General features: G+C 64.1%; 3 protein-coding genes across 11 annotated transcripts; 2 read left to right on the top strand and 1 right to left on the bottom strand.

Moving 5' to 3' along the window:
* The first annotated feature begins 238 nt into the window (after nucleotides 1–238).
* Nucleotides 239–6,291, top strand: ACOT7 (acyl-CoA thioesterase 7). 7 transcript variants are annotated; one of them, XM_065649900.1, is made up of 10 exons: nucleotides 239–316; nucleotides 1,048–1,165; nucleotides 1,605–1,761; nucleotides 2,275–2,366; nucleotides 2,495–2,609; nucleotides 3,043–3,057; nucleotides 3,667–3,753; nucleotides 4,520–4,636; nucleotides 4,868–5,052; nucleotides 5,692–6,291. In XM_065649900.1, exons 1-10 carry the CDS (start codon nucleotides 264–266, stop codon nucleotides 5,794–5,796), a joined length of 1,044 nt encoding a protein of 347 aa, XP_065505972.1. In that variant the 5' UTR covers nucleotides 239–263; the 3' UTR covers nucleotides 5,797–6,291. The 7 variants fall into 7 exon arrangements, with proteins under 7 accessions (XP_065505972.1, XP_065505973.1, XP_065505974.1 ...); XM_065649902.1 differs by lacking the exon at nucleotides 239–316 and adding an exon at nucleotides 889–954; XM_065649901.1 differs by lacking the exon at nucleotides 3,043–3,057.
* Nucleotides 6,292–6,646: 355 nt separating this feature from the next.
* On the top strand, nucleotides 6,647–9,352 carry ICMT (isoprenylcysteine carboxyl methyltransferase). The gene is made up of 5 exons (XM_065649804.1): nucleotides 6,647–6,882; nucleotides 7,015–7,103; nucleotides 7,182–7,351; nucleotides 8,095–8,312; nucleotides 8,777–9,352. The coding sequence occupies exons 1-5, from the start codon at nucleotides 6,658–6,660 to the stop codon at nucleotides 8,957–8,959; spliced, it is 885 nt and encodes a 294-aa protein (XP_065505876.1). The 5' UTR covers nucleotides 6,647–6,657; the 3' UTR covers nucleotides 8,960–9,352.
* A 1,468-nt stretch (nucleotides 9,353–10,820) lies between these two features.
* On the bottom strand, nucleotides 10,821–15,825 carry RNF207 (ring finger protein 207). 3 transcript variants are annotated; one of them, XM_065649798.1, is made up of 18 exons: nucleotides 15,681–15,825; nucleotides 15,128–15,318; nucleotides 14,870–15,002; nucleotides 14,647–14,791; nucleotides 14,473–14,554; nucleotides 14,327–14,402; nucleotides 14,185–14,250; nucleotides 13,962–14,008; nucleotides 13,778–13,850; nucleotides 13,637–13,705; nucleotides 13,450–13,518; nucleotides 13,235–13,356; nucleotides 12,041–12,230; nucleotides 11,776–11,961; nucleotides 11,613–11,664; nucleotides 11,442–11,536; nucleotides 11,275–11,355; nucleotides 10,821–11,192 (listed from the first exon to the last, which is right to left on the bottom strand). In XM_065649798.1, exons 2-18 carry the CDS (start codon nucleotides 15,316–15,318, stop codon nucleotides 10,905–10,907), a joined length of 1,965 nt encoding a protein of 654 aa, XP_065505870.1. In that variant the 5' UTR covers nucleotides 15,681–15,825; the 3' UTR covers nucleotides 10,821–10,904. The 3 variants fall into 3 exon arrangements, with proteins under 3 accessions (XP_065505870.1, XP_065505869.1, XP_065505871.1); XM_065649797.1 differs by having other exon boundaries at nucleotides 14,125–14,250; nucleotides 15,681–15,824; XM_065649799.1 differs by having other exon boundaries at nucleotides 10,935–11,192; nucleotides 11,419–11,536; nucleotides 14,125–14,250; nucleotides 15,681–15,823.
* Between the last annotated feature and the right edge of the window lie 1,124 nt (nucleotides 15,826–16,949).

Below are 16,949 nucleotides of genomic sequence, written 5' to 3'. Positions count from 1 at the left end.
GCCCCCGGGCACCGGAGCTCCGCCCGCGGACAACAACGGAGCTCCGCCCCCGGGCACCGGAGCCCCGCCCCCGGGCACCGGAGCCCCACCCCCGCGCATCCGGGCATCTGCTGGCCGCTGCGGCGGCCCCGCCCCCATTGCCGGCGCGGGGGTGTGGCCAGCCGCTACCCGCCAATAGGGAGGCGCGGGGGCGTGTCCCCGGGAGGGCGTGGCGAGGCGCGGCACTGCCGCAGCGCCGTTGCGGGCGGGGCGCCGGTGCCGCCATGTCGGAGCCGGGGGCCGCGGGCCCGGGCCCGGCCGCCATCCAGGTCTCCAGGTACGGCTCCGCCGCCCCGCCCGCTGCCCTGGCGGAGCAGAGGGGAGAGCAGGCGGGCTGGGGGGCCGCGGGCGGGCGCCGCGGCCGGAACCAGTGTGCAACGGGGATGCTGCCGGCGGTGCCACCTGCGCTGTGGCGGTCACCGGCAGCGCCGCCTGCTCCGACGCTCTGCCGGCACCAGCGACTCTGCCTACGCCGGTCACGCTGCCCGCAGCGGCATCGCTGCCTGCACCGGGCGCAGCGCCGCGCCGGTGAGCGGGCGGGGCGCGCCCGGTTCTCCTGCCTTTCCCCGGCGTGGCCGCCTTGCCGGAGCGCGGCTCCCCTCTGGGCCGGCGCACAGCCTTCGCCCCGTCGCCACCGTGCTTCGCCTTGCCTCCGCCGGTCGGTTATTTGCCGTTCCGGTAAAAGCTGCCGCCGGGGCGGTCGGAGGCGCGTGCCGCCCGGTGGCCGGTCGCCGCCGTGGGCGGGCAGGTGCGGTCCCCGCCGAGCTGCCGGCCGCCCCGCAGGGCAGCGGTGCCGCCTTCCGCCCCCGGCCGTCATCTGGGCGGTTTCCCCCACCGCTCGCAGGAAGCCGCACGCCGGCAGTGCCGGTGACGTTGCCGGCATCACCGCGGCGAAATGGCCCAGCAGCTCATCCGGTAGGGCCATAGCGGTGGCCCCGGTGAGCTGCACCGGGACCCGGCCTGGGGCCGCGGCGGGGGGTGCGAGCTCCTGTGTCCCTCTCCCGGCAGGATCATGCGCCCGGACGACGCCAACGTCGCGGGGAATGTCCATGGAGGAACCATCCTGAAGATGATAGAGGAGGCGGGAGCCATCATCAGCACCCGCCACTGCAACTCCCAGGCCGGGGTGAGTAGGTGCCGGAGCGCCCGCCGGGCTCCAGCTCGGCCACTCTGCAGCGCCCCCGCCATGCCCTGAGGGTCTGCGGGGAGCAGGGGGTCCCCCGGGCCTGCCGGGACCTCCCCTGTCACCCTCCCACGCCGGAACCATGTGCTCCTGCGTGCATACTGCAAATGGCTGCCAGAGCGTCCCACTGAAATGGTGTTTTATTACCAGAAACTTTATTATGCTGCTGTTAAGGTTTTAACTCCTGCAAAGGATGAGCCAGAGGCGGCTTTGGCGCCAGTTACAGGCGGGGAAGGAAGCACAGCCTTCAGCTGATAAGGCGGAGGTTGAAGTGCTGGAGCTGCGTGCGGCATGGGCCAGCCCCAGGGAGATCCTGCACGGTGTCCCGCCGTCCTGCACGGCGTGGCCGCGGCTGCTACCCTCACTATCTTGCCATCCCCAGGAGCCCTGCGTGGCCGCGCTGGCGCGGGTGGAGCGGACGGACTTCCTGTCCCCAGTGTGCATCGGCGAGGTGGCCAATGTCAGCGCTGAGATCACCTACACCTCCCGGCACTCTGTGGAGGTCCAGGTCAACGTTATGTCTGAAAACATTTTAACAGGTGGGTGGCCACAAGTAGCTCTGTCCCAGAAGTCCAGCAATAACCATGACATGGTGGTGACCCCATGCTCTGCCCACTGGAGCTGGCAGGGTCGGGCAAAGGGGAGATCTTCCCTTTTATTGGGAGTGCTGGGAGTGGTGGGGCGGGTGGGCGCCAGGAGGGGAAGCCAAGCAGGCTCCCTGGGGATTACGGCTCCATTGATTGTTTTTAGCAAAGAAAGGAAAAACCTGCCCTTAGCTCCTCCTGCCTAATTTGCTGCCCGTGGCTGCCTTCAGCCTGAAAAAAGCCCTTTTCCTGCCGTTGCTGTGGCAACCAGCTCCTTGCCAGATTGCCTTGCCAAAAGCGCATTGTCACATCCGCTGGGAGCTGGAGCCCGGCAGGAACCGGCAGGGAAGGGGCTGCCTGTGCCGGCAGCACCGCCAGCACACAGCCAGCCCTGGGCTGCAGCTGGGCTGGGTGCGGGCAAAGTGCTGCTGCCATTGGCACTGTCACCCTCTGTCCCCTCTCCTTTAGGGGCAAAGAAGGTGACGAACAAAGCAACACTGTGGTACGTGCCACTGTCCCTGAAGAACGTGAACAAGGTCCTCGAGGTTCCCCCTATCCAGGTAGGATGGCTCACATTGCTCCCCACGTACTGGAGCTCACCTCCTCCAGGTGCTAACCTGGCCCTGTCGGCACCCCTGGCTGCACCGGTGGCTTTGCTGACTCTGTTCTCACCGGTCTTTCCTTCCAGTATGCGAGAAAGGAGCAGGAGGACGAGGGGAGGAAGCGTTATGAGGAGCAAAAGCTGGATCGGCTGGAAACTAAGCAGAGAAACGGTGACGTGATCTTCCCCGTCATCAACCCAGGTAACGCGGATGGTGTGTGGCCCAAGGGAATGTCCCGGCAGTGCTGGGAGGCCAGACTTGTCCCCGAGGCAGCTCTGGATGTCTCTGGGCACCCGTGGCTGCAAGCGTGCGCTCCCAAACCCTGCGGTGGGGTTGGGGAGAGGATTTTGGAGCTGTGGTGGCACCTGTGGTCCCTGCTGGGGCTGGCAGGTGCAGTTCATGCTCCCCCAGGGGATCTCTGGGGATCCCTTTCCTACCGAAAGCATTGCCCTGGCTTCTGGAAATGTGGTGGCAGTGCTGCTGGTGAACCGAAGGGGTGAGCGGCCGGTGGCCTCCAGGACTGGCCACATCCTTGGGCAGAGGCGGGGAGGTGATGCATGGGGATTGCTGCAGGGCTGATGCAGGATGAAGGTTGTTCAAATGCTTTTTTCCCCTCTGTTCTCCCTGCTCACAGACAGGCAGACGAAAGGTAAGGCTCTGCGGGCGCTGCCACGTGGGTGTCCCCCCCGAGGAGGCGATGCCAAGCAGTCAGAGGCTCGGCTGGTTTTTCCTGCACTGAGCACCTTTGGCATCTCTGGCCAGATGGAAAATGCAGCTGTCCCCGAGAGCGGTTTTCCTCTGCTGGCAGTCAGAGGGTGCGATTTCTGTTGCCTGGATTTAGCGGCGAGTCAGATCTCACCAGTATGTGCCAGGGCTGGGGGCCGTTGGGGCTGAGGGGACAGCGTGGCTCTTGGGAGACGCTGCAAAGCGTCAGGTTCAGGGGCATTCGGCTGTGGCTGGTGGACAGAATGTGTACGGTCTGTCTAGTTCACTCCCCTTTGCTTTCAGGCTCTTTTAAAGCTTTAACAGAAGCAGCGAGCTGAGCTGGAATAAGGTCGATGGGTGGGCACTGGAGGGAGGTGGCAGCTCATCAGCCTCTGCTCTCGGGACTTCTCGAGGCCGATTTAAATTCTGGTTTGAATGTCCTTCAACTTTGCACAGGCCAGCCCCACAGTTTTATGTTTCAGACGGGGGTGTACGGTGGTTTACAGTGCTGGCCAAGCAGCTCTGAGCTTCTCTTTGCTGTTTCTCCACCCAGAGCCACACACCGTGGGCTACAGCCAGTCCAGCCTGATCCACCTGGTGGGACCGTCGGACTGCACGCTGCTGGGCTTCGTGCACGGAGGTGAGTGGTGCCGCTGTGGTCCCTCCCTGGGGCAGGAGCATGGTTTGAGAGCACCTCGTGCATCTCGGTGTTTTTGGGATGCAGGCTCTGCCTCTAAAAGTGTGCAGGCCCCTTTCCACCGTCTGCAAGGCTTGGCATTGCTTCAGCTGAGACAAAAAAGAAGCTTCCTCTTTTTCTGTACTTAAAAAAGGCCTCCCAAACTGATATACTCGAACTGTTAAATCCCACAATTTTGTAATCATCACTTAAATTGCAAATCTGAGATTACAAGCACCCAGAGTACAAGCACTGCAATTTGCTGGAGGGATTTCCTCTTGGCTAGCAGTGCCCGTGCCGGGCAGGGCAGGGCAGACGCCTGCACCGTGAGCCCGGGGACAGGCATGTTTGCCAAGGGCTGGGACAACACTGGATGCCGCTCTTCATCTAACTGTGTCCTTAAAAGGAAAAAAAAAACAAACCAAAACAAAACAATGTGGCTCAGAGCTCTTCCCAAGCTGGAGGTTTGTGGGACTGACCTTGCCCTTCAAGGCTGAGTTTTGCTCAGAGACATTCAGAAGAGCCAGAGCTGGCCTAAGTCTTAAGCCCAGGTCTGTAAGGATGTCACCCTGACTGTACTCTTGACAGGAGTCTCTGTGCTGGTACCAGGGGTTTCCTGCGGGTGGAATTCAGTCTCCAGTCCAACTCTCCGGTGGAGCTTTGGCCGTGCAAAGGCTTTACCCATCTGTGTGGCTTTTCCCCAGATCTCATCCTCTGCCTCCCTCCCCAGGTGTCACCATGAAGCTCATGGATGAGGTTGCTGGGATTGTGGCCGCCCGCCACTGCAAGACCAACATTGTCACCGCCTCAGTGGACGCCATCAACTTTCACGAGAAAATCAAAAAAGGTACCGGGGGTAGCAGTGGCCACTTGGCTCTCCCGCAGTGCCACGTCCTGGCTCCCTTGGGTGCATGCTCGGGACATGCTGGCAGAGGAATTTAGTCCCTGTTAGACTTTTCCTGTGCAGAGCAGCTCTGCTTAAGATGTGGCTTAAGCATAAAAGATGCGGGACCCCTTGCTCCCTTCCTCTGGGCAGAAGTGGGGGCCACCTGCTCACCAGCCCTTCTTGGCTTTGCAGGCAGCGTCATCACCATTTCGGGGCGCATGACCTTCACGAGCAATAAATCCATGGAAATCGAAGTCTTTGTGGATGCCGACCCGTTCGTGGACGAGCCCCGGGAGCGGTACCGCGCTGTCAGCGCCTTCTTCACCTACGTCTCCCTGAGCAGGGAGGGGAAGCCCCTGCCCGTCCCGCAGTTGCTGGTAAGAGCTCTTCCCAGCCCCTCTCCTGCTCCTCCTGGTGCACATGCAACCAGATTTTCTGTCCAACAGATTCTCTTCCCTCCAGTTATTTGGCAGGAAAATATGAGCATGAATGACGCTTTCCAGAGCAGGTGTCAGGGTTGTTTTTTGAAATTTCTTCTGGTTGAAAATTGCTGATGTGAGGACTGGGGTTTTTCCTTGCTCGCGGTTGAGGATGGGCTGCGCGCAGGCTCTGCCGCTTCCCCTCCTGCCCGCGCTGGAGACGCACAGGAGGGGACCCGCAGCGGCCCGTGTCCCCCGCTGCATCCCCGCTGCATCCTCGCTCCAGCCCTCCTGTCTATTTTCAGCTCCTGATCCCAGCAGGGCTTTGCTGATGCAGTGCCGCTGACTGGAGGCTGTTTCTTTATCAATATTTTATCCTGTGCAGGTCTCCTCCTGCTCTCTGCTTTTGTGCGTGCCTGAGTATTTTGTGATTAGCTGTCAAAACATGCGTTTCATGGAACAGAGGCTTCGCTTTACGTTTCCCGTTAGGGGAGGCGTGTTTCCCTCCTGCACACGCTTGCAACACGCGGCGTGGGAGAGCGGCGCTGCCTGCGGCAGCTGACGCCGGCGGTTTTGCTTTCTTTGTGTCACTGGCAGACGGAGACGGAGGATGAGAAGCGGCGCTTCGAGGAAGGGAAGGGCCGGTACCTCCAGACGAAAGCCAAGCGGCAGGCGCAGGTGCAGCAGGCTGCCCGGCAGTGACCCGCTCCTGCCTCCGCCCGCCAAACGTCCAGGTTCCCGTCGGTGTTGTGTCCGGCCTCGCGCCTCCGCCCGCCCCCGCTGCCGCCAGAGCCGCGGCCGCTTCGCCGCCCATCAGTTTAACGCCGTAGACCTTGTGCTTTAGGTGGCGTGAGCGCCCAGGAGCCTCCGGTACAGCCCTGGCCGCTCGCCCTTCACCCCGTGAGCCCCGTTTTCAGTCCCGTCACTGGAGCTCCTGCCCGTGCGGGAGCCGGGCGGAGGCACGAGGGGCACGCGAGGCCACGCGTGTTTGTGATGCTGTGTTAAACTCGCCGGTATGTCCTCAAACTGCACACCAAAGCTTACGCGCGGCACTGGCGGCACGACGCGCCCCGGCACCGCACTGAATGTCTTGGACCATCTCGTTGACGTATCTAGGTAGTTTCTTTGTGCACATCTAAGTTATTATATTTAAGGAATCCTGTGGCATAATTAAAGTCTGTTGTCGTTGACTGAAAATGGGTGTAGCTGCTGCTTTATTTTCTGTTGCAAGCAGCAGCAATTCTGGCTCGGGAGCTTTAGGGCCGGAGCACAAGTGTGACGGGAGCGGCTGAGGGAGCTGGGAGTTCAGCGGGAGAACAGGAGCCGAGGGGAGCCCTTCTGATCGCCGACCCGCCTGAAAGGAGCTCGGAGCCGCGGGACCCGCCGCCAGCCCCCCCGCGGACCCAACGCGCCCCGCTCCCGCGCCGCCCGCGGCCGCTGCGCCGGCGCGCTGCAAGTCTCGCGAGAGCGGCGCTGCCGGGGCCGCTGCGCCTGCGCGGGGCGGGGCTCTCGCGAGAGCCGCGAGGCCGTTTCCCCGGCGACGCGGGCGGGGCGGGCGCCGCCATGATGGCGGCGGCGGCTCCGCGGCGGGGGCGGCTGGGCCGGGAGGCCCGCGCCAGCCTGGCCGCCTTCCTGCTGGGCGCCTCGGTGGCGGCGCTGCCGGTGGCGCTGGGCTCCCCGCCCGCCCTGCTGGCCGCCCCCGGCCTGCGCGGCCGCCTGGCGCTCGCGCTGCACGTGGCGGGCGTCAACGCGGCGCTGCTGCTGCTGTACCCGCGGCCGCTCTACAAGGTGCGGGGAGGCCCCGGGGCCGGGCCGGGGGGTGCGGGGCCGGGTGGCCCCGGGGTGGCGGGCGGGGGACGCTGGGCCCGCTGGAAGGCTCCGGCGGGCGGCGGCAGCGTTTTCTCCTCCCTCTGGCCGCAGATCGCCGTCCGGGCCGGCTTCCTGGGCTTCGCGTTCGGCTGCGGGCTGCTGCTCAGCGCCGGCCGCTCCGCCTGGCGCCACTTCGGCTGGTAAGGGACGGGCCGGGCCGGGCCGGGCCGGGGGGCGCGGCGGGCGCAGCCCGGCTCAGCCCGGCTCCCTCCCCGCAGGTACATGTGCTCCCTCTCCCTTTTCCACTACTCGGAGTACCTGGTGACCGCCATCAACAACCCGCGCAGCCTCTCGCTGGACTCCTTCCTGCTCAACCACAGCTTCGAGTACAACCTGGCCGCCCTCTCCTCCTGGGTGGAGTTCACGCTGGAGAAGCTCCTCTTCCCAGGTCGGCTGCCCGGCCCCTCGCTGCCATCCCCCGGCTCTGCCCGCGGCTCGCCCCGGGACACCAACTGGTAGCAGAGCGCCGGTGATTCCCGCGCAGCTGACCGAGCCGCAGCGGGGCAGGGCTCTGACACGGCCTTATCTCTCTGTGCTCAAAGCCTCTCGGTGTCGGTCTTGGGGGGCAGGAGGTAGTGCCCCCTCGCTCTGACACACCCGGCTGTCTTTGCCGTGTTGCAGCTCTTCAGCCTTTTTCTGTCTGCACCTTCGAAGCTGCTTTTGTGGTACAAAGAACGACACTTCGGTTACATCTGGGCGTCTTCTTTGGACCTGGGATAAAATCAAATTGGCAAAAACTGGTGCTGTTTGCCCGGTCTGGAGTGCTGGGTTTTTCTGGGAGAGGGGAGATGTTCTCCTTCGCCACTTCATAACGGCAGCGCGGGCTGCGGAGCTTCCCCCCAGCCTGAGCGCGTCTGCTCGGCTGTGCTTTGCATTGGCTTTATGCCATAAAGCCGGGCACTGCTGCAGATGTACAGACTCCACGTCGGGGGTGGCTCTGTGGCAGGGGACACTATTTTTATGTATTTTGGTGGGGGGATGGCAGGGCAGGCACCACTGGCCGTGTTTTACACCTTACTGCGCTTTGAGATGGGGGGAAAAGCTCACCCACCGACCTAAGCACCCGTGACCGCCTGCACCGCGAGCCTGATCTGTGCAAACCTGTCGTGACCTGTCCTTGTTCACTTGCAGAGCTGAAGCAGATCACCTGGCTGAGCACCGTGGGGCTGGTGATGGTGGTCTTTGGGGACTGCCTGAGGAAAGCGGCTATGCTCACAGCTGGCTCCAACTTCAACCACATTGTTCAGAATGAGAAATCGGATACTCATACTTTGGTGACAAGTGGCGTGTATGGGTGGTTCCGGCACCCATCTTACGTGGGATGGTTTTACTGGAGTATTGGAACACAGGTACTGTATATAATGCACTCAGATACTTTTGTCATATACCATGGGTCTTTCTTGATGCTGCCACACACCCATCACAGGATGCAAACCAGGGCCCTGGCCAGAGGGGGAACGGGCAGCCAGCTGTGGTTGAGCTGTAGCTCAGTGCTGCCTCAGTTGTGCTCTTCCCGTGCTTGACATTTGGGTTTATTTCTCCCAAGAGAGACTATAAAGGCTGCATGTGGGGCAGTGTGGCCGTGCACGGGCTCTAGAGCTGGGGCCACAGAAGCCAGCAGCTGCCTGTGGGCCTTGTTCTTCATAAGCACTGATTTATCTCTGGAATGAAATTCCACAAAAGGTGCTGAGATCTTTTATTTTCTTTGTAGAGCATTTAGATCTCATGGCAAACTTAAAAAAGGGCAATTAGCGTGTGGGGGTGGGGGCGGCCCCTGGGAGGCAGGGGCACTAACGGCTGCGTCTGCCCGCAGGTGTTACTGTGCAATCCCATCTGCGTGGTGGGCTATGCGCTGGCGTCCTGGCGCTTCTTCAGGGAGCGGATCGAGGAGGAGGAGATCACGCTCATTCACTTCTTTGGAGAAGAGTACCTGGAGTACAAACGGAAGGTGCCGTCAGGTCTCCCTTTTATTAAAGGAGTCAAAGTGGAACTGTAATGCAGGAGAAAACTGGACTGGCTGAGCGAATGCACGGCTCCAGGCGCTGCGGGGTGAGGGACGGTGCGTGGTGCTGGCGCCTGGAGTAGCCCCTCGGGATTTCCCAGCTGCCCAGGAGGAGCTGGCGAAGGCTGGCAGAGCTGGGCAGCTGCCAGGTCACTAGCAGATCAGAAGCTCGTTTATCCTTCTTGAGATAAGTCCTTCGTTGCACATTCAGGGATCTTCCAGATAACTTTGCCTGTAGTGACCCTAAAGAGAACCAAACCCTCCTACCTGCAGAAGCTGAATCATACCGAAATGCCTCTGGACCGGTTCTCCGGAGAACAGGAAGGGCGCGGGTCAGTGGATTGTTCCTGTGGCATAATTTGATTTTAAAGCTTTTTCACCTTGCGAGCCAGTCTCGTGGCTTTAATCTCTTCAGGCCCGACTCTGCGAGCTGGTGCACGGCCCTCCAGCTCCACTCCTCAGGTTCTCCCTGGTATTGCTGATCACAGGGAGCCGTTTCCACTCGCCTCGTGCTGCTGGATCGCGAGCGCCTCTGAAACGTGGCAGGAGAGCGAGCCCGCTCCCTCCTCCCTTGGCTGCTGCTGCCAACGCGGGAGTTGCCGTTTCAGCCACTGCCTTCCCGAGCTGACCCCACCACCTCTGTTCCCTCTTCCAAATCACGCTGCTTCCTACCCTGCCAGTCCGCCTCCATCCTGCAGAGATCCCAGGGCTTTGGGGTGGGAAAGAACTGCACCTGTCAGGCGCTTGAGATCCTTGCCTGCTTTTTCAGGCAAAACCTGGGATGTTGGCATGACTGGGAGATGCTGCTGGGGAAATTCCCCAAGCAGGAAGAAAGTTTGGCTAGCTAATGCTTTTTTAAACGTTACCATTTTGGAAATGGTTCCTACTCGAGCTTTGTGGTATAACTTACTCTGTCGTTACATACCAAAGAGGTGCACTGTTTTCTTGAGTTTTATGTTATTCTTCCTTGCTGGAATGGAGACGAATGGCTCGTCAGCTCACGCTTGGGGCTTGCTGTGTTCCCTGGGGACAGTGCTGTGGTATGGCTCAGGAAAGGGGGCACTGAGGGGAATTGCTTTGGGTTAGTTTTTTCTTTTATGAAAAATAAGAAAAGATATTGCCAACTTCTGTCTGGTGGTTATTTGGGGATCTCTTGAGGTGCCGGTGACTTCATTGGAACTGGAATCCTTGCAGTGGGTTTCCAGAACACGCGTTGGAGCCACGAGCACGGGGTGAGTTCTCCATCTCTCTCAACTGATGCACGGTCCTTCCTCCGCCAGGTTTGCTTTGTATTCCACAGCGTGTTCTGCACGGAGTGTCAGCCTGACGCCTGCACTGCTAATTTGTCTTCTACTGAACGTGTTTTTAGCTTGGAGAGGCTGTAACCTGCTGTTGTAGCCAGTGTGCCTCGGGCGAGTTAATTTTTAACAAGATTTTTTGTAGCTTTTTTTCTGCTGTGAACTCCAAGTGTACTTTGGAACAAACAAACAAAGTGGGTGTCACTTGGCTTTGATGTGAGCTGAGGACGGAACCTAATCTTTCTTCTCAAGTTATTCTTTGCAGTAAATGCACCTCGATGCTGGTTTGCGGGAGTGTGGCAGCGCTGGCTCCCACCTGCTCCAGCCACGCAGCGGCAGCATCTGCCCACGGCAGGACCAAGCAAGAGAAAGGGAAAAACCTCCCCTGAGCCAACTGCTCAGAGCCCTCTTGGTGCTTCTGAGACAAACAGCCCCTCTCAACCTTGTACTTTCGCCAATCCCATGCCTGGAAGCTCGGTGCAGACAGGAGCTCCCCAGGCGCAGGGAGGGCGTTGGAGGGCTGATTCTGTCCAGAGCTGCAGAACCAAGCGGACACGTACACTTGCGCCCTTTTATTTCACTTGTAACACACGAGAGGGAGAGTGCAAGGACAATTATTTTTTCGGACTAACGAAGTTGCCCTAAGGCAGCTTTCCGTGTGCAGCAGACGCCCTGTGCCGGGGCGGTTTTCCTGCCCTCGCTCGCGGTGCAGCGCGGTTGACAGCTGGGACGCGGCTTTGGGCACTGGGCGGCTCCGTGCTCTCGGGCTCTACGGCACCAGCTCTTTCTGGGCGCTGCTCCCGGCCCCGCTTTCCTGCTGGCCCCTGCAGCAGTCTGTGCTTTTTGGGGAGGGGTCTCCGGGGGGGCCGGGCTCGCAGCGCTCCCCAGGGCGGGCCGGTGCCCCTGCTGTGCTGCCAGATGAGACGTCCCTGGGGAGGGGGAGGCACCTCGGTGGGGGCAGCTGGGGAGGGCGCGGGGGGAACTTGGCACTGGGTGCTCACCATCGCCTACCTTGGCGCCGCTTCGCTGCCATCGCAGATCTTGAGCAGCATCTGCGCCTGTTCCTCCTTGGGCTCCCGCGGCTCCTGCAGCCTGCAGCGGGGTGTGAGCCAAGGCCAGGTCTCCTGGCCCCAACAGCCCCCCCGCGCCCCTCACCTGGGCTCCAGCCGCTCCTTCACCTTGGCGATGGAGCGGACGTAGGGCGCGATCTGCTTGGTGATGGTGGTCAGGCAGCTGTTCTCCTGCCGCAGCTGCAGCAGGTCATGGAGCTGGGCTGGGGGCGAGGGGACAGGCTGTGGCCACGGCTGGTGCACTGGCACAGGGGGCCTGGGGATGGGGGTCATTGGTACCTTCGTAGATCTCCTGTTCGTTTGCCACCCGCTGGTACGTCTCCTCCCAGACCTGGAAGAGGGAGCTGGGCAGCGCACTGTGGCACAGCACGGAGGGACCATGCGCCACGGAGGGACCCCGCGCCACGGAGGGACCCCGCTCCGCGGGACGCGCTGGACGCACCTCTTCAAAGACGCTGCGCATCATCTCCACGGCAGAGTAGTGAGCAGCGATCTGCACGTCCATCTGCAGCGACTTCTGCAGGATCTCACTCATGATCTCCGTCTTGATGAGCGAGTGGTGCTTGGTGAGGTCGCGGTGCAGCTCCTGCACCTGGTCCTTCAGGCCCTGGATCTCCGTCTGCAGCATCTGCGGGGCCAGGGGCACCGACGCTGCGTGAGCGGCACCGTCCCGTCCCCCCCGTCCCATCCTGACCCGCACTCCCTACCCGGTAGGTGTTCTCATAGTTGCGGCAGTGCTCGGCAAAGGGGGTCTCGCGTCCCTCGGCCAGCAGGACCTTGGTGCTGATGTACCGGTGCATTGTTGGCTTCCGCACTATGGGGCTGGTGGACATTTTATCACCGACAGGGGGGCAGCCGGGCACCATGAGGGTCTTTGAGCATTGGCCACTGGGGAGCCTGCGTGGAGATGGCGACAGCAATGTGCTTCAGGCGAGCCGCGGCGAGGACGCGGTGCTGGGGGCCCCGCTGCTGGCTCAGCCCCCGGCCCCTCACCCTGGGGTGCCTGGGGATGTGCCAGCCCCACTTGTCCCTTCCCTTGCCCAAGCACACGGGGTCAGTTGGAGGCACCTTATGCCACCCCGAAAGTCACGCTCCACGGACTGCTCTCCTGACGCCCACAGCTTTGTGACTGGCCGGGGTGGGGAGAAGGTGGGAGCCGAGCTCAGCGCGTTTCCAGAGGGAAGGATGCAGCCGGCTCCCTCACCACCAGCATCTCCCGGCCCTTTGGTGGGTGCTGCTGCCCCCGTGTCTCACCCTGTCCCACAGTCTCCCCGTCTTGCCCCACCGCCATCGGTCCTACCGTGCAGCACCGTGCTCCCCCTGCCCTCGCCGGCAGCCCCCAGGAGCTCAGCCCCGCGGTGCTGAGCCCGGCCGGTGGCGAGGAGCGGTCCCCATGGGCGGCAGCGCCTGTTTGTCCTCTCCTGCCGGGAGCGCCTGGCAGGGCCAGCACCACCGTGACATCAATGGGCCTAAATATATCCCAGGCGAGGAACGGCCGGGCACTTCCCTGAAATTCTGATAAAAATAGTGGCGGGCAAAGGGGCTGCGGCGCCGTGGGCGTGCGGGCGAGCGGGAGCTGGTGCCAGAGCCCCCGGGGAGCGAGGGCGGGCTGGGGGGGAGCGGGGTGCAGGCTCACCGGGCACCCCACTGCCTGCCCACCCCGCTGCCAGCCCCACTTCCCAGAAGTGTCACTTGAAGCCCCCGTGCCTGTTGTTCGTCAGTGCAGCTGTGCTCCGTGCTGTCCCCTGCCACCACCGAGGTGACACGCTCAAGGGCAGCAGCGGGGCAAGCTTGGCACGGTGGGATGCCGAGGCGGATGTGTGGCACGGTGTGCGGCACGGGACACAGGGACATGCGTGACAGGATGCGCCCCAGCCCTGGGTGCGATCCCAGCACCTCACATGTTTGCGCTGGCGATGCTAGGGCCGATGCCGCCGGCGCTGCCCACCACGGAGCGGCGGGGGCTGAGCATCAGCAGGGGCTCCAGGCAGCGGGCAAACTCTGCCCGGTACTCGCTGTTGATCTGGGGGCGAAATGGGGGCAAGCGCGGTGGGGCCGGGGCACAGTCAGCAGCTGGGGCTGCCCGTGGGCGCCACGGGCAGGGGCTCAGCTCTACCTTGCTGGTCTGGGCTGGTCGCAGGCGGTGCGGCAGCTTCACAATCCGCTGCAGCCGCTCCATCAGTTGCTGAAAGGCAGCAGCGAGGTGCGTTGAGGGGCGACCGGCACCGCGGCGGGGTGCACTGGCCGCCCCACGGCACCGCGGTGGGATGCACCAGCCACCCCCCAGTGCCAGCGCCACTCACGTAGCCCAGGTCCAGGAACTCGGCTTTGTTGGCAGAGCTCAGGAAGGCCGAGCAGGTCACCAGGTGCACCTGTGGGTGTGGGGCTGTCACTGCCGATGCCCCTTGGGGCCGCGGCAGCCCGGCCCCTGCCCAGAGCCCTACCTGCAGGGTGGGCAGCAGGGAGGCGAGGTGGGCGAGCTGCTCCTTGAATGCCTTCTCCTTCTCCTCGTGCTGGCTGCAGCGGAGCGGGCACAGGGCTCAGCCTCAGCCACCCAGCTGCAGGGCACCCCCACGTGCCACGGGAGGGGGACACCCCTGGGAGGGGGCTCAGCCTGCGGCCCCTCACCTCTGCACAGCTTTCAGGAGCGTCTTCTTCCTCTCGGAGAGCTGCTCCTGCAAATGGCACGGCCACCCTGTGTCCTGCGGCCGCCCCGGTCCCCTCCTGCTGCCCCAGTTCTGCTGTGCCCACCCAGCGGGCACCCATGGGTGCAGGGCATGGTGACCCCGACCTGCATGCGGCCGAAGAGGGAGTTGATGGCCGCCTCCTCCTCGCTGGCACTGTTGCGCACCTCCTCGATCATGGCCTTGAGGAGGACGATGGCCTCGCGCGTGGAGGTCTGCAGCTCCTTCACAGCCTGCGGCAGGGGCAGCTGCAGCGCTGCGGGCAGCACCGCGCCCCGCGTCCCCCGAGCCTCACCAGCCCCTGCCCACCATCACCGCCTGGTCCAGCCGCTGGCAGCCCTGCATGTACGCCGTCTCGATGTCGATGCAGTGCGCCCGGCTCTCCCTGTGGGCACGGGCGTCAGGGCACAGGACGGGACAGGGTGCGGGGCAGGTGCAAGGCCGGGGCTGCTCACCCCTGCATGTCCCTGAAGCAGTTGATGCAGAGCATGGACTTCTTCTCGGTGGAGAACATGATGTAGGGCTCCTCATGCAGCGCTGCAAGGGACAGGGTATTGGGCAGACTGGCACAGTGTGGTGCAGCACAGCTCGGTGCAGCCTGGCATGGCACAGCACGGTGCAGGACTCACGGCACTTCTTGTGGATGTCCTTGGTGCGCTTGGAGAGGGAGACGATCTCGTGGCGGGCAAACATCTTGGCACGGTGGGTCTCCTCGCGGCATGGGGCGCAGAGGGGCTGCCCGCAGGTGTTGCAGAAGTACATGGTGTCCAGCTCCTGCATGGGCAGGGAGTGGCTGGTGGCACGCACGGGCGGTGGGTCCCCTGCCCACCCCGTCTGTCCCTCTGCCCTCACCGCCTTGGCGCAGCACCGGTCGCAGTTGGCGCACTGCACATCCTCCTCGCCGTCGGCCGAGCTGTCCACCAGGAACTGCAGGAGCCGGTCCACGGGGGGCAGCCCTGTGCCCCCCCTCACCACCGAGGGGTGCCTGCAGGGATGGGCATGGGGACACGGACGGGGATGGGGACACCTGCCCAGGGCTGGTGGGGCGGCTTTGGGGCCCCGGGGCTGCACTCCCGGCCCTGGTGTCCCCCCGTGCACGGTGTCGCTTACCCGCAGAGTGGGCAGCGCAAGCGGCCATCGCTGGCGCGTCCCCGGAGGCAGCTGGCACAGAAGTTGTGGTAGCAGTCGAGCAGGCAGGGGTGCTGGTAGGGCTCATGGCACAGCAGGCACACCAGCGGGTGGCAGTTGGCCTTCTCCAGCTCCGAGCAGCTCCCCAGCGGGGAGAAGATGCCACCAGCCATCTGCGGTGCAGAGAGGGACCCCCGTGCCACCCTGCGCAGCACTGCTCCGTGCGAGCTCCGCGGCCAGCGCGGGAAGGACGGGTGCCGCTGCTGGGGCCCACGAGCCACCTATTTTTAGGTGATGAGCAGCGCGGCACGAGGCTGCCCTGAACGCGCCCTGTCCCCCGGCACCCGGGCTGGGGGCGGCAGGGCCGGGTGGGGTGGTCCTTGTGGTGGGGTGTCCCCCAGAGCAGGCGCATCCCTTGGGGTGGGGGGTCACCCGGGGGTGCGGTGTCCCCTGCGGCAGAGCATCCCCTGGAACAGGGATGGGGGTGCCCCAGGAATGGGTGGCCCCAGGAGGGAACATCCCCCGAAGGCTTTACCTCTCCCCGCGTGCACACCGGGAGCTTGGCCGTGCCGTGCCGAGCGGTGCCGGGCTGTGCCGCTGCTGCTCCCTGTGCACCGGCTGCAATGGAGCCGACACCGAGGCGCCGGGCCCGGCCGCCCCCGTGACGCGGGGCCCCTGGCGCTGCCGGGCGGCTGCCACGGCCCAAAAATAGCCGGGTGTGCTCAGCAGGGCCAGCCCGCGGGTGTGGGGACACGGGCTGCGCGGACCTGGGCATCCGTGGGCATGGCCGCAGGAGGCGAGGCTGCGGCAGCTGCGGTGCAGGGGGTGCTCCCGCGGGCAGTGTCAGGCGCAGGGGTGACCCTGCGGACAGTGACCGGGAACGGGGACACATGTGTCCCACGGGCAGCACAGCACCCCAGCGTGTGGGGGGTGACCCCGCGGGCCGCGCAGCGGCCGGGGTGCAGGGGTGCTCCCGCGGGCAGCGACTGGGTGCCGGGGTGTGCAGTGCAGTGACCAGGAGCCGGGGTGTGCAGTGCAGAGACCGGGTGCAGGGGTGTGCAGGGCAGTGACCGGGTGCAGGGGTGTGCAGTGCAGAGACCAGGTGCCGGGGTGTGCAGGGCAGTGACTGGGTGCAGGGGTGTGCAGTGCAGTGACCAGGAGCCGGGGTGTGCAGTGCAGTGACCGGGTGCAGGGGTGTGCAGTGACCGGGTGCGGGGGTGTGCAGTGCAGTTACCGGGAGCCGGGGTGTGCAGTGCAGTGACCGGGTGCGGGGATGTGCAGTGCAGTGACCGGGAACCGGGGTGTGCAGTGCAGTGACCAGGTGCAGGGGTGTGCAGTGACCGGGTGCGGGGGTGTGCAGTGACCGGGTGCAGGGGTGTGCAGGGCAGTGACCGGGTGCCGGGGTATGCAGTGACCGGGAGCCGGGGTGTGCAGTGACCGGGAGCCGGGGTGTGCAGTGCAGTGACCGGGTGCAGGGGTGTGCAGTGACCGGGTGCGGGGGTGTGCAGTGACCGGGTGCCGGGGTGTGCAGTGCAGTGACCGGGTGCGGGGGTGTGCAGTGCACTGACCGGGAGCCGGGGTGTGCAGTGACCGGGAGCCGGGGTGTGCACTGACCGGGAGCCGGGGTGTGCAGTGACCGGGAGCCGGGGTGTGCAGGGCAGTGACCGGGTGCCCGGACGCGCGCTCCCCGCAGCACCGCGTGCGGCCCGCGCTGCGCAGCGGCCACGCCCCCCGGTCCCCGCCCGGCCCCGCCCACTTCTCACCGGCCCCGCCCCAATCCCCGCCCCAGTCCGAAGCTCCGCCC

This window comes from Caloenas nicobarica, chromosome 22 (assembly GCF_036013445.1).
Source record: "Caloenas nicobarica isolate bCalNic1 chromosome 22, bCalNic1.hap1, whole genome shotgun sequence".
Lineage (NCBI taxonomy): Eukaryota > Metazoa > Chordata > Aves > Columbiformes > Columbidae > Caloenas > Caloenas nicobarica.
This window is presented reverse-complemented; position numbering and strand designations above follow the sequence as displayed.

Bases quoted from the DNA above. Each gene is read 5' to 3' on its own strand.
- ICMT (XM_065649804.1), top strand. From the start codon at position 6,658: ATGATGGCGGCGGCGGCTCCGCGGCGGGGGCGGCTGGGCCGGGAGGCC. The intron at 6,883-7,014 runs GTGCGGGGAGGC...CTCTGGCCGCAG, and splicing joins ACCCGCGGCCGCTCTACAAG to ATCGCCGTCCGGGCCGGCTT. The intron at 8,313-8,776 runs GTACTGTATATA...GTCTGCCCGCAG, and splicing joins ACTGGAGTATTGGAACACAG to GTGTTACTGTGCAATCCCAT.
- RNF207 (XM_065649797.1), bottom strand. From the start codon at position 15,318: ATGGCTGGTGGCATCTTCTCCCCGCTGGGGAGCTGCTCGGAGCTGGAG. The intron at 13,851-13,961 runs GTGAGGGGCCGC...GCTCCGCTGCAG, and splicing joins CTCCTGAAAGCTGTGCAGAG to CCAGCACGAGGAGAAGGAGA. The intron at 13,706-13,777 runs GTAGGGCTCTGG...CCACACCCACAG, and splicing joins CCCTGCTGCCCACCCTGCAG to GTGCACCTGGTGACCTGCTC.
- ACOT7 (XM_065649898.1), top strand. From the start codon at position 1,416: ATGAGCCAGAGGCGGCTTTGGCGCCAGTTACAGGCGGGGAAGGAAGCA. The intron at 1,762-2,274 runs GTGGGTGGCCAC...CCTCTCCTTTAG, and splicing joins GTCTGAAAACATTTTAACAG to GGGCAAAGAAGGTGACGAAC. The intron at 4,637-4,867 runs GTACCGGGGGTA...TTGGCTTTGCAG, and splicing joins TCACGAGAAAATCAAAAAAG to GCAGCGTCATCACCATTTCG.